General features: G+C 38.0%; 1 protein-coding gene across 2 annotated transcripts in view; it reads right to left on the bottom strand.

The window, feature by feature from the left end:
* Nucleotides 1–19206, bottom strand: part of LOC108423776 (fibrillin-2) — a 108267-nt gene that overhangs the window by 41846 nt on the left and 47215 nt on the right. For both annotated transcript variants that reach the window (XM_017691317.2, XM_037547621.1), the window contains 13 exons: nucleotides 18907–18960; nucleotides 18651–18776; nucleotides 13485–13610; nucleotides 10012–10131; nucleotides 8731–8868; nucleotides 6026–6076; nucleotides 5640–5765; nucleotides 4069–4296; nucleotides 3746–3871; nucleotides 2229–2357; nucleotides 1876–2001; nucleotides 559–684; nucleotides 34–156 (listed from right to left, as the gene is read on the bottom strand). In XM_017691317.2, the coding sequence (XP_017546806.2) occupies nucleotides 34–156; nucleotides 559–684; nucleotides 1876–2001; nucleotides 2229–2357; nucleotides 3746–3871; nucleotides 4069–4296; nucleotides 5640–5765; nucleotides 6026–6076; nucleotides 8731–8868; nucleotides 10012–10131; nucleotides 13485–13610; nucleotides 18651–18776; nucleotides 18907–18960 (1599 nt within the window). The remainder of the gene's footprint in view (nucleotides 1–33; nucleotides 157–558; nucleotides 685–1875; nucleotides 2002–2228; nucleotides 2358–3745; nucleotides 3872–4068; nucleotides 4297–5639; nucleotides 5766–6025; nucleotides 6077–8730; nucleotides 8869–10011; nucleotides 10132–13484; nucleotides 13611–18650; nucleotides 18777–18906; nucleotides 18961–19206) is intronic.

Here is a 19206-nt window from a genome sequence, read left to right as displayed (position 1 = left end):
GCAATACAGGTACTATGGCGCATTGTGTGCAACCTGTGCAGGTTCTCTGATCTGGCATCAGTGCATAGCCTTGTCCACAGCTGCAGGTGTAGCTCCCCTCTGAGTTAGTGCAAAGTCGATCACAACCTCCGTTCTCAATGGTGCACTCGTCTATGTCTGAAACACAAGACAGATGACAGGACCAAAATCCTGATTACTGAATCTGTAGTAGTTTATGGTGCTGTAATTCTTCAATACTTCAATTTGTTTATTGATTCCTGTGGATAGTTAAACAGTATAAGACATATTCTATACACATAGATACAAAGGACATACATGTGGAAGAGTAATAAATATGTATTACACATAATAAGAAGGTAAACAAATAATAAACAAGAACAGTTTAAAGCTGCATTTCTTGACCAATACTATGTAAGTGCTACACAAGAAGACAAATCAAAAATGAGTGACAAATCCCAAAATGTACATCAACATACACAACACTTATTCATATCCAACAAAATGCCAATACTTCAATAGCTGTTGAATTGTGAGTTTGCTTGACTGTAGAAGCTTTACCTGTACATCCTTTTCTGTCAGGGGTTGACTGGTATCCAGAGAAACAGGAGCAGTGATAAGTGCCGGCCACATTTACACACTCGCCATTTTTACACAGAGTGGCACTCAACTCACACTCGTTCACATCTGTAACACACACACACACATACAGACACATATTACACATACCTAGATATCATCAAAACCATTGTAAGAATCAGATCATGTTAATTCATGTGGATAAATAAGGGTAGGAAACTTAGGACTTAAGGATCACTGAGCTAATAAACAGCTTGTCATCTCATACTGAGCTCCACTGGCTTAATCCAATAGAGATTATTTGAAGCTTGAGGAGTTTCAAAGAAGGGGACACATTTTCTTCTTTAAAATAGTAGCTTTTTAGGTGAAGATCATACCAAAGTTTATGGACCAGTTTAAAGTATAAACCTGTTATCAGAAACACTAAAACACTGCACACTCCTAGTAAAAGGGGTTCTACATAATACAAAAATGTTCTATGACTTGTAATAAGAGCAGAATTTTTGGTGCTAGATGGAATCATTTTCTATTTCTTTCTATTTCTAAGTATCACATACACATTTTCTGTCATAGTAAGGAACCATTTACTTATGCAAAGAACAATTTATGTAGTCAAATCTCTCTTTAAGTGTTCATTTATTTAATTTCCAGTCAAAATGGCCCTTAAGAAAATTAATCATTCAGTCATTCATTTTTCACCATCAGGAAAAAAGAAAACGAACATGAAACGGGAGCCTCAATGACTAAATACATTTAAATCAAACATACATACATTTACTTTTTCGGTGTTCTCTTTTGCCTTTATTACAGCTTTCATTCTTTTTGAGAGATTTGCTTTTAGTTTAAAGAAATCTGCAGGGATGTTTTTAACACTTCCAAAGTTCAGTCTTAGAAGTTGGTTGTATTTTCTGTTTCATACTCAATGATGCTGAACATCAGCAGCTTCCTTACATCCTTCAGACACATAGCATTGAGTTGCGTATTCATAGTAGATTTCTGGAGAGAAACACCTGTGAATTTTATCTTATCTGTCACAGATGGAAGCTTTAAGTACTGTTTAACTAACCATTTTGGTGAACTACCAGGCACTGCATGGTTCTTAGGAGTTACAATTTCTCAAAATATACTTCTTTTATTCCAGTTTTGGAAAATCCTGTTTTTTCACTTACTTTTCTTTGCAATAACCCTTAGTTATGAAAGTGAATTACATCTAACAAAATATCTCCTGAAAAATGACCTTTGCATAGTACTTTATGTATTCAGAGCACAGTGTAGGTGTGCATTTGTTCATGTTCCCACCTTCACAAGCATCTCCATCAGTGGATAACTGGTGACCAGGTGGGCACACACACTGGTAACTCCCTTCTGTATTCTCACAGGAGCCTCCTCGACACAGTCCAGGGTCCCGTTCACACTCGTCAATATCTGCAACAGGTATACACACACACACACACACACACACACACACACACACTCAAGGTAAAAGTACTTGGCAACTTCAGCTAATACAACTACCATAGATTTACTCATTATAACTCATAGTTGTACTGACTAACAATAAAAAACACATGTGAGTTAGTCTATATTTACTTTAAATGCTGGTGAAGCATCAGCAAGTGTGCTGGAATGTTAAAGGGAGGTTTGAAACTCACCCATACAGTTCTTCATCATCATGAAACCACTCTCATAACCTGGCAAGCAGTCACACTCAAAAGTGCCTGGAGTGTTCACACATGTCCCATGTCCACAGAGGTCAGGAGAAATCTTACACTCATCAATGTCTGTTCACCCGAACACACAAACAATATGAAAAAATTCAGAGGTCACACCTTACATTGTTGTACATATGTGTAGCTAACCAAACTAAACATATAAAACTGATCATATATAACAATAAACCAAAAACAATTTCAACTTGTGAAAATAATACCCATTTTTTCCTCTTTGATTCCTTTTAAAGTGAACTTGAAGGTTTAGATTTATCATGAGTTTAATTAGAGCAGGAAGTGAGACCGCATCCCTCATGGCCACATGGTGAGCAGTTAATTTGTCCCAAGTTCTGACAATCAGCGTGTAGCCTGATGAAGCCTTGGTACCACCAAAACACATACTCTTTTTGTTTTAATGAAATATTTTATAATTTTTGTAGTCTAATATTGGTGAGTGTTTTTAAGTCATGCTCAAAACTAACTAAATTCATCACCACCTAAACAATAAGGAACGTTTCAGAAGCATATACAGACATGACATCAATATTTTAGTGTGTATAAAATGCCACTGATTCCTGTCTGTAAGGATGTGATCTTCTTTTGGAACTTCTGGAATTTTGGAACCTTTATTTTTAAGAGCATACTAGTAAAAGCAAGCATCAAAGAATGAATCAAAGATTTTAACATTTAAATATATTTAAGCAATAGAACATCAGAGGGAGTATGTCATAGCGAAATAACACCACGGCTAGTTATTCGCGATAACACACAATCTCGAGTGTTCTATTGCTTTTATACAACAGTTAAATAAATAAAGTAATAAATAAATAAATTGGGCAATGAACTTAAGATTTAATATGTTTGAGTGTTAGCAATTTCTTCTGCCAAATTATAGGTTACTTAACAGCAGCTTGTTGTTACATCAGAGTAACGAACTTCGCTCACTCGCTGCACTGTATGCTATAACATTAAGCCTTGCCTTAGGGACTGAGCCATAAAACTGCCACAATATCAAGTTTAGTTTAGTTTTGTCAATTTTTCATAGATCAATATTAATTTTGTTTTGTTTCAGCCAGTCTGTAAAGCATCTTACAGCCCATTTTGTTTGGCAGATGGTATTGAGTTCATTTCTGGCTAATTCCAGGTTGTTTAGGTGTTCTGTCAAAGCTGCCAACTGAAAAGCTGCTCAGTGGTGATGACAGATTGTGAGTTTAGTGTAGTGTCATCTTCAGAGTCTGACCAAATTGACTGTCAGTCAAAAATAATCTTAAAAGTATTCATTTTCTGTTTGTGCACAAAGTAAGAAGTAAAAATGTTTAAATGGCTTCAGCATTGCATATTTTTTTATATAAATATGCATTAACACATTTAGAGAAATATATTTAGATTTCACAATTTAGGAATAAAAAATTGCTAAACAAAACTGTTATCTGAATTCTGTTCCCAGCAGACTGTGTTACCTGTGCAGTTGCGTTCCTCCATATCCAGAGCAAACCCACCATTACAGCGACATCTGAAGCTTCCAATTGTGTTTCTACATGTTCCATGTGCACAAATGCTTGGGAACACTTTACATTCATTGATGTCTGTCAAAAGAAAAGTAACAAAATAACCAGGTTTCAAATAACTTCATACACTCATTAAAATATACTTTGTATTAATTTACTGTGTACTGTGACACTAAACTCTGTTAGCCCTGAGGCGTCAGTGATGCAATGACTATCAGATGCTTTAACACAACAATGCTTTCAGAAAAGGAAGGACAACCTTTATAACCTTTCACCTTTATACACAGGTCTGCCTGTAAGCACATCCCCACGGTTAGCAAAGCCCGGTCCTCTGGGGCACAGAGCTTCATACGCTCGTGTGCCAGGCTCTGGACACGCCTCACACTCCTTCCCCCAGGCTGCCCCCACTGTGCAACAGCATGCATCCATCCGGAACCTTCCGGCCACAGGCAGGCCGCACATATCCTCGTCATAGGTCAGGTAGCAGTGCTCTGAGCGAATGTCTGGAAAAGAGGAAAAAGGAAACTTTGCTTTAAGCACTTTGCACACAAATGAACCCCTTTACACCTAAGGGGTTTGGCAGGCAACAGTTCTTTGCTTCCATAACTATATAACTTACCTATTCATTTACAGTAGTTGATCATTCAAAACACTTACCAAACAATGGGCCAGATAATGACCTGATAATTACAACCAACATATCATGTCACACATACAGACATTCTCTGATGCTGTAGAGTGAAAATGTGAGCATTGTTTATTTAGTCATTTTGTTCATTTGGTCATTTGAAAATTATTCCAGTGATCTGCGTAGCTTAAAGAATATGAAGCAGCTTACAATAGCAGCTAGCTTTTTATGCATTTCATAGATTATGGTGGGAACTTTTTTTTAAAGGCAAAACAGTAAAATTATCTGTTATAATTTGTGTTGTATTGTCCACATGAAGGTATTATCAGTTATCACTACTGGTATAGAAATTCCAAGAATACTGACAGTCTACTGACACTTTGCCCTGGAGGCTGGTTAAAATTCTGTCAGAGTTTTTGACTTAGTAAGGAAAAGTAAAAGGGTCACTGCTCTTCCCGCAGTGTGTGTAAAGTAATGGGAAACTTTAACATTAGAGATTTCACAACCACAAAAGTTTCAATATGTGTTTTAGCAGTAGTTTGGAAAAGAAAACTGGCAATTCACAATTCTCAAAACTCTTGAGACACTTTGATGAGAGCGGTTCACTAAACCCAAAGTACTAAAACTAGGAACAGAAGTTTAAAACACGATTCTAATTTGATTTTAGTTGTTTTACTTCCTGCACCAAATGAAGAATAATGTGAAATGGGAAGCATTCAAAAAATATTCTTCCATGGAAAATAAATCTTTTCTCCCTGCTTCTAAGCATAATTAATGTCAGCCATGTTATTAGTAAAACTATGACAAGCTTTTCACAGCGCACAGTCAGTATTTACTATGAGCCTTCATAAAGGGTGGTTTATTTTAATATTTTATTTTAATCTCCTCCTAGTATTTTGTGCTTTGAGATGCAAACACAAATGCATAAGCAATGAGGCAAAAGCACAAGAGACCATTGATTGCCCCTTTCATCCTATCATGGGCTCTAAAGGACTGTTGCACCTATTAAGTTAATCATAACAGACATTTTTAATACCAAAATAGGGTTTGTAAATCTGCCCCACAGCGTAGGTCACTCGCAGGCAATAGACACTATAGAACACATAAATGAGGCCAGCATTCAAGGCTGCATCTACACTGCTCTTCTCTACTTTTACACGATTTGCTGCTGGAAGAGAAAGAGTTCACTACCTCAGTGTGGATAGTACGCTGACTCACCTACACATAGACGTCCAGTAGAGTCCAGTGTGAGGCCTTCAGGACACTGGCACTTAAAGGAGCCTCTTGTGTTCACACACCGTCCATTGAGACACACACCAGGAAACACCTCACATTCATTTACATCTAAAAAAAAAAAACGAAGGCATGAAACAGAAAGACAGAGAAGGGGAAGACAGAGAGAGAAACTTTGTGTTTCTTGGCACCCAATCACAGCTGGGTACACGTCTGAAAGCCAGAGATGATAAATAGTTTATCAGAATTAATTAAAGATGGACTACAAATTTCAAACTGAATTAATAATGCAGATGTTCATGTTTTATGAACATCTGCTTCAAAAGAAGCCCAGGAGCAAATAAGAATTAAACAGAACACTTTGCTTTTACCTTCACAAACGGTCCCTCCTGGTCGAGCAAACCCTCTTTGACAGACAGGATCTGAAAATACGACAAATGTTCACGTTTGAAGCAGTCATTTAAAAAATGTGAGCGCTAGAAAGTATTAACACAAGTAGGCTAATCACAAACCACTCACTTATAATCACTTATAAGAGCTGCAGTACTGTCCCACTGTTCTTTGATGCCCTCTCCCCCTTCTTAGCAAGTGGACTATCTTACATGTAAATTCCTCAGAAATGAATAGCTTGTACATAAAGGCTGTTTTGACAGGAAATTAAATAAACAAAGGGTGGTCTATGACTTTTGCACAATACTGTTACAACAAGTATTTACTAATATAGTTTCTATTAGGATTAAATCATAAAGGTTTATAGCACAGGCTCATGAGATGTATCAAGTGTGTTAATCTTATTCTGACATAGAACCGTAAATAAGCTGCCCTCTTGGACAGAAATACTTTATACATGATCACTTCACTACTTTGCCTGTTTCAGACCTCACTCATGAAAGGCTTGAGAATGAGCTGATGAGGTGAATTATGCATGTGTGGTGCTCTCTGTGGTTGTCTGTCATAAGGGAACTGCTGGCAAAAGTGTAAAGCCCCAGAGAAAACATTGAGGCTCTTGAGACAAGGCCCAGTCAAACCAATTAGGAGATGACATGAGCAGAAAAATGCTTTGAGAGACAGGCATAAAGCCAGACCACATGAGAGTGGAGAATGGGCTACCCAATGCATTCACAAGAGCAGCTCATGGCATCCATTTCAATTATAGAACAGCAGCGCAGCTGTAGTTGCTGACATAACATGGGCCAAGGCTCTGTCAGTTTATATTGGTGCTAGTTCACTAGACAACATAATGAGCTTTTTTTTTCAGCAGTGGCGTACAATGACAAAGGTCTCAGCAATTATAAACACCAGAGAAATTACGCCTCACTAAAATTATGTTTCTCCAGTGGTTGGGTTGAGACTCTTAAAAATACATGTGTATAAAACAAATACACTGTCAAATAGTTACAGCATCTGGGTACTGACCAGTGAAACCGGAGGATAATAGATTGGAAGAATTAATTAAAACAACAACCCCGACTTTCACTCATATCACAGCGATCCAACTGCCTATCAGATCCCTCCCTTTAAAACTGTCTGACAGCTCACTGAGCACAAAGCTGTACTATGGAGCATTATCATCAGTGTGATCATGATAATTTCCACTAGTGAAATTTATTTGAATTTGCAATTATATGTTAGTGCCAAGATAACAGTTCTGTGATTGACTTTCTCATACTTGTAAGACATGCTTTACTTTGCAAATTGCAAACATTTTAGAGGATCTTCAGTAAACCTTGTATGTAAAGTGCGTTACAAATAAAATTCATTATTATTATTATTATTAACCTACAATATGAAGCCTAACTCTTAATTCCTATGTTCCTATGCAGGGAGTGTTTTGTATGGACAGATTAATAACACTGATCTAGCAGGAACTCATTGGAAATTATAACTATATTAGCACTGGCAATTCCTGCCCACTGCCTTTGCCCAACAGTAATGGTCCTCAATGTTTTTGTTACAATTTTTTTCAGTACTAATTTGCTTTGGAACACTGGAAACACTTTAATATTTTTGTCTAAAATATGTTTTACAGACACAACTTACAAATTTATATTGGGGTTACAATATCATATCTATCATATGGGACTGAGCTTTTTGGCACTGATAATATAATGTGTTATGAATGCTAATGAATGCTAAATAAAATGATAAATTATAGACACTTTTGCTATGGGTTATGAATATATTACAGTAGTTCTAAGCAGTGGAAGCAAATGAGCTGCAGATGTAATATAATTCATTCAAGTCATTTGCAGAAGTTTGAACAAGTTTCAATGGTTTGAATATTAGACAACCAATCAGCAGTCTGGAGTTTGGAACAAGCATGCTAATGTGCTCACTGATGCTAATTAGAACAACTAATTAGGTACTGAAATTTGGTTTTGTATGATACTGGGTTTTTCCATATTGGGTAGCATTGAAATAATTTGCTCAGTACTATAAAAACATTGAATTTTGATACCTAGAACAACTCAAAGTGGGTTAAATGAAACCCCCCCCCCCCCCCCCCAAAAAATAAATAAATAAAAATAATAATAAAAAACAATTTCAACCATTTAGCACTTGCATTCTGTGTTAAAAGATCTGCATGTGATTTTTCAAAATTCATGGTCCACATTTCAGTAACAACTGCATGGATGAATTGTTGTATTAATCATTCCAACTGACACAGTAACTGATGAATGAATCACAAAAGACATCAACACAGTATAATCTGAACATGGATCATTACTTTTTGGCTTTGGGGTAAAACACTGTGTGTCATGCGCCCGCCCCCCAGGCCCCGACGACGACGGCCGCGAGAGCCGACAAGAAGGCTGGGCCCAAACACCCAGTGGCGACAAACCTCGGTGAGGACGGCGGGGAGAGAACTGCGAGTGTGGACTGAAAAGTCTAGCTAGAAGCCATTGAAGAGTGTGCAGCATAGGTTTGCTTTTGGTTTTCATTGTTGCGTTTGTTTGGTGTGAGACAAAGAAACATGGCTGCTGCAACCCTGAACCCTGCCTCCAGTGTCCTCCTTGAGCCCAGGGTAGCACACGTGGTGCTACACACTGGTTTCAAATGGTTTCTGCAGACTTACCAATCTCGCAAGGTTCACAGGGACTGCCCCACGCTGCCCCCAGTGTGGCACAGCATTCGGACCTCAGAGTACCCCCGTTAATATTCACCTCACAGCGGCCTTCTTGGATGGTGAGCCAGCATGTCCCTTTCAGAGAGTCTGTGGAAATCAAATTGTAAGCAAACATTCACAAGTAATAAAACACACAATTATTCTGTCTGTGTTGTCTGAGAGATGATGTGATGCATGGTGGTATATGGAAATCACAAATGAGTGTGCAAAATTATTGAGAATGAAGTGGTTTTGGACAGCAAATGCTTTCCAGAGCTACTGAGGTACACTGAGCCAAAGCTAGCCTCAGTCATGTAATTCAACTGAGACTCGCACCCTGAAGACTCAAAACTCAACTAAGATTCACAGATTCAGACTTGCACCTTAGAGACTCAAAGATTAACTCAGATTCTTAACTCAGAGACTCTAATCTTCACTTGGACTCAGACCCTAAAGACTTGTTGCACCTCAAAGACTCAATACTTGACTCAGACTTGCACCCAAGTGACTCACAAGTCAACTCAGAGTCTCAATCTGTTGACTTGAGACTTCAGTGTAAGGGCTACATGGTCCTCCAAATCAAGGTTTTTCAGATGTACACTACAAATCGAGTGTTATGAGAAAGAACATAAACTGGCAAGATGGCTGCACGATAATAAATAATTATATCCTCTTATACCTCCTCTTTGAGAGCATATGATGCCCTAAATGTAACTAAAGCCCAGCAGAGAGGCTGCTGAACTTTGCCCTCCTCTCCTATCACTGAAGATGTGCTGTCACCTACAGAGCAGCACTAGTAGCCTGTTAATGAAGCAAGTTTTTTTTTTTTTTTTTTTTTGAGGGTTGTCCCATTTCATTGGGCAAGATTTGAACTCCGTTCCAAGGGGTTAAGCTGACACGTGGTGAAAACAAGGGGTTAAGGGTAAAAAGAATAAATGGGATTGGGCCTTAACATTTGACTCAAACTTGAAAACTTGAGACTAGACTCTGACTCTCACCTCAGAGACACTAGACTTGTCTCACATTACATGACCTGTGAACATCTCTGGCACAAAGAAACTAAATATCCTCTCAGAAGCATAATTAGAAAAATCTCTTCATGTGAGAATAGGTGTTTATATTGGACAGAACTCAGAGGTATTGGCACACTGTTTTTACTTCCATTAGGTCATTACAAAGTGGATGGCTGCTGTTTTAGTAAACTATCAGTTCAGTGTGTGTGTGTGTTTGTGTACATCTGTGTACAATTACCAATGCAAATGAGGCCAGTTGGGTCAGGTTTGCTGCCAGGGGAGCATAAACAAATGAAGGAGCCAGCATTGTTCCTACACACTCCATTAATACATGGACTGCTCTCGCATTCGTTCACGTCTGCAACAAACAAGAGGGAGTTACACAGGTATTACATAGATCAAACTTACAGACAGCACATGGACTGAGATCAAAAAGCCAAAAGGAGTAGGAAAATTTGTTACTTCTCCTGTAAATTTTACATCTTCTTTGTATTCATATGTCATCATAACTCTTTCTAATGCCAAATATGACCTCACACCGAACGCAGAGTTAAAGTGTGTTTCTGTGTAAAAAGCATAAACAGTAAGAGACATTCAAACAAATCACAATGGCTCAGAGCACAGAAATACTCCTGGCAAGACTGTATCTCCCCATTCCAGACAGACATAGTCAGCTCCACTATTTGGAGAACATCTCAATGTTTCATCTGATGTTATTTTACAGTGAAACACTGTTAGTGTCTGAAAGTGCAGAAAGAATAATAAGCTCCAATAAAAATAACCAGAAGAAGCCAGGAATATTATGAAGTTGAGTTCTGTTTTTACACATTCCATTAATACATATGAAGTAGATTTGCAGTAAACGGTGAATGTGTCTGTGAGGCATTGATGAATCACACAGAGAATCTTCCTCAGAAGAGACTGTTTTTCAGGAGCAGTTCTGGGAAGTGTTTCTGCACTCCTTAAAGCTGAGAATACTGGATGACAACAGTTATCGACTGTAACTGAAATGATGAATCACAGGAAAAAAGAAAGAAAAACAAACTATGAAAGAAAGAAGGAAAGGAATAGTGGGAAAGAGTGAGAAAGAGAAAATGAAAGAGAAAATAACATCAAAAGAATCATAAATTGAGAAAATATGTCTTTTACAACAAAAGGCTGAAACAGAGAGACCATAAGAATGAATGAAAGAAAGAGATATAGAAAGGAAGAGAAAGTGAGAGGATGAAAAAATAGCGTCACTGAAAAAGAGAAAAAGAATGGGAGAAAGAAAGAAAGAAAGAAAAAAGGGAGAGAATGAGAGCAAGACAGTGAGAGAGGCAGAAGGAGTGAGGGAGAGAGAAAAGAGAGAGACAGTGAGTGATGGAGAAAATGAGTGAGTAAATGAGTGAGTAAGAGAGTGAGTGTGTGTGTGTGTGTGTGTGTGTGTGTGTGTGTGTGTGTGTGTGTGTGTGTGTGTGAGTGAGAGAGAGAGAGCGCAAAACAGACTCCAGAACTATTGATGGCTGCAAATTTGTGTCTCTAGTAAGCTGTTCCTCATCCAGCTCTAAACTGTATGCAGCTGTTCTGCCAGGGGGCCCACCATGTCCCCCCACCTCTCAAAACTGCTTCTGCGCCAGTCATACATATATCCGCTTGTCCCCTGCTGGTGAGTCAGGATGTGCCTGTGCACCAAAGGGTCCCAACCACCAGCCAGGAACATGGAAACTCCAAAGTGATTTACTGCTCTATAAAAACTCTATACCCAACAGACAAAGCCAGGGATGCTTTTCCAAGCCACAAAAAAAGTCACAAAAAGCCAAAAGCCAAATTGTTTACAACCAATGTTATTGTGACATTTACTCATTTAAACTAAAGGTCTTGTATGTCGACCCACACTTCAGTTTCTTAATCGCATTACTACATAACTTAAATACTGTGAAACCTTATATATACCAAATAATTCAGTGTAGTTACTCAATTAAGCCCTACATCATTGCTGGCCAACAACTGTAGACTTCTAACAGATGTACTTAATGAGTCTACTTTCTTCTGAGAGGATCTCCTGATTCACTTCCACATGATAGTTCAGTGAAAAACGGAATTTACACAACATCCCCCTTACTCCCAATGTAGTTGCTCAGTCAATACATGTTTTGGTATCCAAAAAAAGGCATTTTTTTGGTACAAACCAGTGGGGGAACAATATGGAACCTTTAAGGCCTTTAACTAGGATGGTACCCCAAAGACACTTTTACAATACCTTTAGTTATTGGATGTAATTTCATCATATCCTGTTGCAATTCTTTTAAAAATGTAAAAGTTAAAACATATTTTTATACATTTTTAAGTCCTGTTTTGACTGTAGCTTTTTTATTTAATCTTTCAATTTAAAAATGTTAGGTTATGAAAATGTTTGAATATGTACATATAAGGCATGTGTATCTGGGAAAGTCAATGTAGTGTATCTTTTAAAGCTGATTTCAAGTATGCAAATATCAACCCTTTGAGGATACACTGCTAGAAATAGCAGGTTCTGTAGAAAGGTTCTGTGCAGGTACATTTTTCATTCAGCAAGGTACAAATAATGTAAATTTTCCCTCAAAGGTACAACAGTGGATTCTGAACCTTAAATATTTTTTTTTTTAGTTTTAAAACTAAATTTCCCCCTGGGATCAATAAAGGAATCTGAGAACAGTGAAATAAAAAGCCTGGAGATGAGACAGGGTGTGTGGAGTCAATACAACTCAAAAAACATCATTTCAATGGACTATGGTACAGTTATGTTCACTGACTAAAGATAGTGAGAGGTACCCTTCAGGGTACCACCCTTAGTGACAAGAGGGGTACCGCCCCAGTGACAGTTAATACCTTAATTTATGAGAGTCTATATTTAGACCATTTGCACCCTGGGGGAAAAATTTACCTGTGCAGTATCCTTTCATAAATGTGAAGCACCCGAATGACTGGCTTACTCACTTATGTTCTGCAGGCAGAAGATGCCCCAAGGGTATGGTATTAGTACTCATTTAGCTTTTGGTGCTTCACCTCACTTACAGTGCATGCCATAATGTTATCTCTAAAACTGGATAACAGTAGAGACAAAATTCACGCTTTTAGATGGTTGCTGTGACTGTTTTGCTATGTACCTTTGACCATTTTATAGATGATAATGTCATACAATGTCAGAAACCACATAAACAAGTTTACTTGAGATTACAGAACAACAAGGTTTGAGGCAAGTGTGTGACTATTCAGTCATTACGCTAATCAGTGGGCTACTGTCTTTCCTTATTCATTGCATTAGTCTCATAGCACCAGTGCAAAAGAAGCAAACTTTAGACACCAAACATGTTCTGGCTGATCGGCTAAATTTAGGAACCATGTGTCAAACACAAGGCCAGATCAGGCCTGTCACACTATCTTTTCCTGCCCACAAAAGTATTACTGGTCCTTTTCACAATGTGCTGCACTACAGTCCCCAGCATGCACTGCAACGTACTCTGACAACACAACCTTAATTAAAAAAAGCAATAAAAACATTTTTTTATTTGGCCCACAGATTTGATAAGATTTTTTTATATGGCCCTTTTATGTGATTGAGTTTGACACCTGTAATCAGAGTATTGTGTAGTACATTGCTTTTTGCCAAACTATCACTTTAAAAGGAGTTTCTGAAGCTTCCAGAAAGTGTACAAAGGTGTCCTCCGCCAGGTGTCCCCTTCAGCTCACCTTCACATGTCTCCGAGTCCTGCCTGAAGACGTAGCCTTTGGGGCAAGTACAGGTGTAACTACCTGGAACATTCCGGCATAGGCCATTATCACAGAGAAGCCGGTTCACCAGGCATTCGTCAACATCTACAGAGAATAAACAGAAAAGGACATTCCTTTTGGACATCATACAAAACGCTGGACACACAGGCATGGAGACATGAGCAGCTCATTCACTGCACATTTGTCAAAGTTACAATGCATTTATTAGTGTGACCAAATATGATGCTTCACTATCCTTCAAGGAATAATGCATTTTCAAAATGTGAACTTGGAATGGTAAACGCATTTACTGCCTTTTTGGTCCTACTATTTGAAGCTAGAGGACAGTTTTAAGTAAGTGGCATATCTGAGTACAACAAAATTAAACAGTGACTAAATGCTTAATTTGTATTTATTATTATGGATTTTGCTGTCATATCAGCTCTAAAGTTTTCAATGTCAGAAGTTTAGGTTGTTCGCTTCTTCAGAGATAAAGAACTAACATGGAAAGCATAATCATAAAAGTGCTAAATTGAAATCATACTCTGCAAAACTCTTTCAACAAACTATAGGAGAGCCTAGAAACAGCAGGCCCACTTCTATAGTACAAGAAAATTACTACCAGAGATCAGAAAGATGTTTCAGGAATTTATGGCTAGCCCTTAAAGGCTCAGATTGTGGAGCTCTGATGATTTTGCTTTTTTCCAAGACACAAAGATGAGGAATGCAGAAATGCGACATGAAAAGCAGATGCTTATTCAATCAATCTAGAAAAAAAATATATAATTTAGAACATCCCCTCATAAAATAAAAATTAGTGCTACATAACAGCTTCATGCTGTTCTTATTTGAGTAAAAACAACAGGCCCCACATAGCACAGCTTAGTCATTATTTTCTGTATGTGTTATATAAATGTAAAAATCAGGAAATGTAATAAAAGAATGGGATGTTCTTCATGCCTTTTTTGACATATTTTATTGTTACAAATCTTTAAACCTTAAATAAAAAGGAGGCCCACAATTTAAATGACTGATTTGTTTTTGAGACATTTCACCAATTCCTGAATTAAAGGGCAATTTCAGCTATTTTTGAAAGGTTCTGTTTAATTCAGACATGTCAAACTAAGGACCTTCTAGGCCAATGTGCTGTGGAGATCAACATTTACCCTCATGTAACACTCTAAATTAAGGCCTTGCTAATTACCTGCTGACCAGAATCAGGTGTGATTTGGCCTGTTAGATTGGAGCTTGACACACGGCTTAACTCAAAGATAAATATGTAAATAAATCATTCAGAGAGGACTGATGTGGAATGCGTTATTCTAAACTTACCAAATTAGAATTGTTCGCAGTGATGGTGATTGGAATCAGATGTCTGAAGTACTTAATGCCCCACAGTGAGTTTTAACAGGGAACTGTTATGAATATGCTGCCTGATGTCTGAGATATTGTTTTACAATAAGTCTGAGATTAAATTTTGGCCTAAACAACATTTTTTGTAATCCATTCAAGGTGGAGAGGTACATGCAGTGTGCTGTAAGGCAAAACAGCCTCCAAAGAACACTTTTTTTCCAGATTTACCACTATTTTACTATTTTCAAAATTACATACAAAAACACATATGCATGTGTGTTCACTGTTGGTTTTACATAATAGATAAAATAGCTATATTTGTAGACATATGGTGTGACCCCTGGTTCACCACAACTGTAAAAAATTGGAGACTGTAAGTTTCTCTAATGAGCCCTTTCACCTCAAACCACTCTGTATAACTTTCTTTACTTCTCAAAGATGAAAATACACAGAAATGTAAAAAAAAAAAAATAAGTGCATTTCCCTTTTAACATAGAGGACACACAAACCGACCATCTATGTATGTTCTAGATGTATTTATGTCCTGTTTATGAACACAGAAAAAACATGTTATGTTTTCATTTATGTGGTGCTAAAAAATATACACTCAGCTGTCATCTTTAGAGGCAGGTTTCCCGGTTTCGCAGTAGTGGCACAGAGAATTGGAAGAACAGCCTTTATTTCTGCCTGCTCTTGCTCCCCATCCTCCCTTTAGTGCCACTGGGCCTTCTCGTTCTGGCGACAGACTACTGTACTACATCTTTACTTCCTACCCACTGCACTCTGCCAAGCTCCTGACATGATGTCATTTCAATATGAATGAAAAGCAATTTGTCTTGCTGGTGAAACAGGGCTGAGTCAGATTCAGAGAGAGAGTGCAGCACACTCATTTCTCTGTAATCGAGAAAGTGTTTTGACTGCACAAGGATAGAATCTGAAGGAGCGAGGGAGACTTGGAGGGCTGCCGCATTTTTTCAGTACAGAACCTAATCCCTTGTCTTGATTTTTCCTTGAAATGGAGAGAAACCAGAGTGTCTGTCCAGTCTGGCTAAAAGACTGTGACTCAATTTGATCACCAACACTTCATTGAGTAGGAATGGGAATTGTTCACTTTGGTGAACAAAGCTGAAATCCAGGCACTGTGTGGCGGATGGATATAAATGATCACTTCAATTTAAAACAATATAGATCTTAGAAACAGTGGTTATTAGACTGCTAGTTCAATATTGTCCTTCTCAGCTGCTACAGCTGCAAGCTTTGCTCTGTTAAGGGATGGAAGATGTGCTATCACAAAAACTGCCACAATAACCTTTTTCTGTACATGTTGTAGCTATCATCAGTAGAACACTTACAGTGGTGCTTGAAAGTTCGTGAACCCTTTAGAATTTTCTATATTTCTGCATAAATATGACCTAAAACATCATCAGATTTTCACACAAGTCCTAAAAGTAGATAAAGAGAACCCAGGTAAACAATTGACATAAAAATATTATACTTGGTCATTTGTTTATTGAGGAAAATGATCCAATATTACTTTTGCCACTCACAAATATGTATGTGAACCTTTGCTTTCAGTATCTGGTGTGACCCCCCCCTGTGGAGCAATAACTACAACCAAACGTTTCTGGTAACTGTTGATCAGTCCTGCACACCAGCTTGGAGGAATTTTAGCCCATTCCTCCATACAGAACAGCTTCAGCTCTGGGATGTTGGTGGTTTTCCTCACATTAACTGCTTGCTTCAGGTCCTTCCACAACATTTCGATGGGATTAAGGTCCCGACATTTTCCTTCAGAATTCTCTGATATAATTCAGAATTCATTGTTCCATCAATGATGGCAAGCCGTCCTGGCCCAGATGCAGCAAAACAGGCCCAAACCACCACCACCATGTTTCACAGATCGGATAAGGTTCTTATGCAGGAATGCAGTGTTTTCCTTTCTCCAAACATAACGCTTTTCATTTAAACCAAAAAGTTCGATTTTGGTCACATCCGTCCACAGAACATTCTTCCAATAGTCTTCTGACTTGTCCACGTGATCTTTAGCAAACTGCAGATGAGCAGCAATGTTCTTTTTGGACAGCAGTGGCTTTCTCCTTGCAACCCTGCCATGCACACCATTATTGTTCAGTGTTCTCCTCATGGTGGACTCATGAACATTAACATTAGCCAATGCGAGAGAGGCCTTCAGTTGCTTAGAAGTTACCCTGGGGTCCTTTGTGACCTTGCTGACTATTACACGCCTTGCTCTTGGTCTTTGTTGGTCGACCACCCCTGGGGAGGGAAATAATGGTCTTGAATTTGTACACAATCTGTTTGACTATGGATTAGTGGAGTCCAAACTCTTTAGAGATGGTTTTGTAACCTTTTCCAACCTGATGAGCATCAACAACTCTTTTTCTGTGGTCCTCAGAAATCTCCTTTGTTTAGGCCATGATGCACTTCCATAAACATGTGTTGTGAAGAGCAGACTTTGATAGATCCCTGTTCTTTAAATAAAACAGGGTGCCCACTCACACCTGAATGTCATCCCATTGACTGAAAACACCTGACTCTAATTTCACCTTCAAATTAACTGCTAATCCTACAGGTTCACATACTTTTGCCACTCACAAACATGAAATATTGGATTGTTTTCCTCAATAAGCAAATGAGCAAGTATAATAACATTTGTTTAACTGGGTTCATTTATCTACATTTAGGACTTGTGTGAAAATCTGATGATGTTTCTGAAGAAGCTCCTTACTAAATGCTGTGGTAGTCTAAGGTTTTGCTCTATTATCAGGACGTTGAGAGCTTAAATCCCAACAAATGCCTGTCCCAAAGTTCGCACATGCAATTTTATCTTCATGCACCTTCTGGTGAGTATTCAACAGCATCCAATTTCCCAAATGAGCAGACGCCCAATCCCACACTAAACACAGACACCCTTTTCAGAACACAGCATTGAAGCAGTGTATACTTTTTATGCATTGCTGATGTTCTAATTTGATGTTCCAGAAATAGCTGGTCAAAATGTTAAAATCATAAGAAGATCAGCAATTACTTGTCCCATAAACATGCTACATACACTAGTGCTCGAAAATTCCCATTTCAAAAGTTTGGGATAACTATTTTCAATGAAAAACATTATATTTAAAGTCCCAGATATCTAAAAATATTCTATTACGATGCTACTACTCTACAGCTCATTTGTAGGGCATTTTGAAAAATGAAGAAATGTTGGTGAACAGAGCTGTAGATGATTTCCGAACAACCAAGAAAGCTGTAAAACAATGAGAATGTAGTTATACTAAAATTTTAAATGCCTTGTATTTGAAACATGGTGGTCAGATTTCAAAGAGATGTCTTATTATAGAACTTACTATAAATAGATGAGCACAGTATATTATTAATCATTTAGTAGCTTTTTGATTTTCCCAAAAAACTTGAAATACTTGAAAATAGTAATAATAGTAAAACTGCTTTTGGTGTCTGGCTAATAGTATTTCAGTGCAAGAAGAAAAAATACTGTTAAATAGAATGGCAGCAGTTATTAATATGAAAAGTGATTATAAACTTGTGAATGTTTTAATGTTTGTCCACCTTAGCAGTCGTATCACAAACTTATGCACTATTGATAAATTTGGGAAAATGCAATGTTAGTTCACACAAAAGCAAAACCACAAAAGACCACTGAGGACAGTGGGACAGGCAGCAAGAAATATGACCAGAGCGTAACTATATGTAGTGCTGTAGTGCTCTATTTTATTATACAGTACTAGTTGCTGATGGATTGATGAATCTACTCACCTATGCAGGCCCTGCCACTCTGATCAGTCTCATAGCCAGTGTTACAGATACAGCGGTAGCCTCCTCTCAGATTCTCACATGCTCCATTTGGGCAGATATCAGGGTCCAGGGCACATTCATTAATATCTGTGGGCCAAACAACATTTTTTAACACTTTCTCAATCTATACTGGTGAACAGAGAGAAAAGATCATTATCAGCATGCACCATTTCTTTATTTGTCATATATAAAATAGACACATCAGTCAGAGGATTACCTGTTCCATCGATGGTAAAACCAATCCCACTTCGACACAAAGCATTAAATTCAGCTAGAAAACAAAGGCAGATACCACTTAGATTCTGAGATCCAGTGTGCAAAGATTGTACCACAAAACTGGCTGATGGAAAAGGCTATTTCAAGCAAGTGTATTCAAACTTCCAACTGGTGCTAGAACATTGTGAAAGACTAAATTACCCACTTAATTTATTGATGCAAGAGTTATTTTACTATGAAGAGGAGAAATATAACCAATGTGTTTCACTGAGCCAACTCCCTTCATCATTTCAGGAACAGC

The sequence above is a fragment of the Pygocentrus nattereri genome, chromosome 18 (genome assembly GCF_015220715.1).
Source record: "Pygocentrus nattereri isolate fPygNat1 chromosome 18, fPygNat1.pri, whole genome shotgun sequence".
Lineage (NCBI taxonomy): Eukaryota > Metazoa > Chordata > Actinopteri > Characiformes > Serrasalmidae > Pygocentrus > Pygocentrus nattereri.
This window is presented reverse-complemented; position numbering and strand designations above follow the sequence as displayed.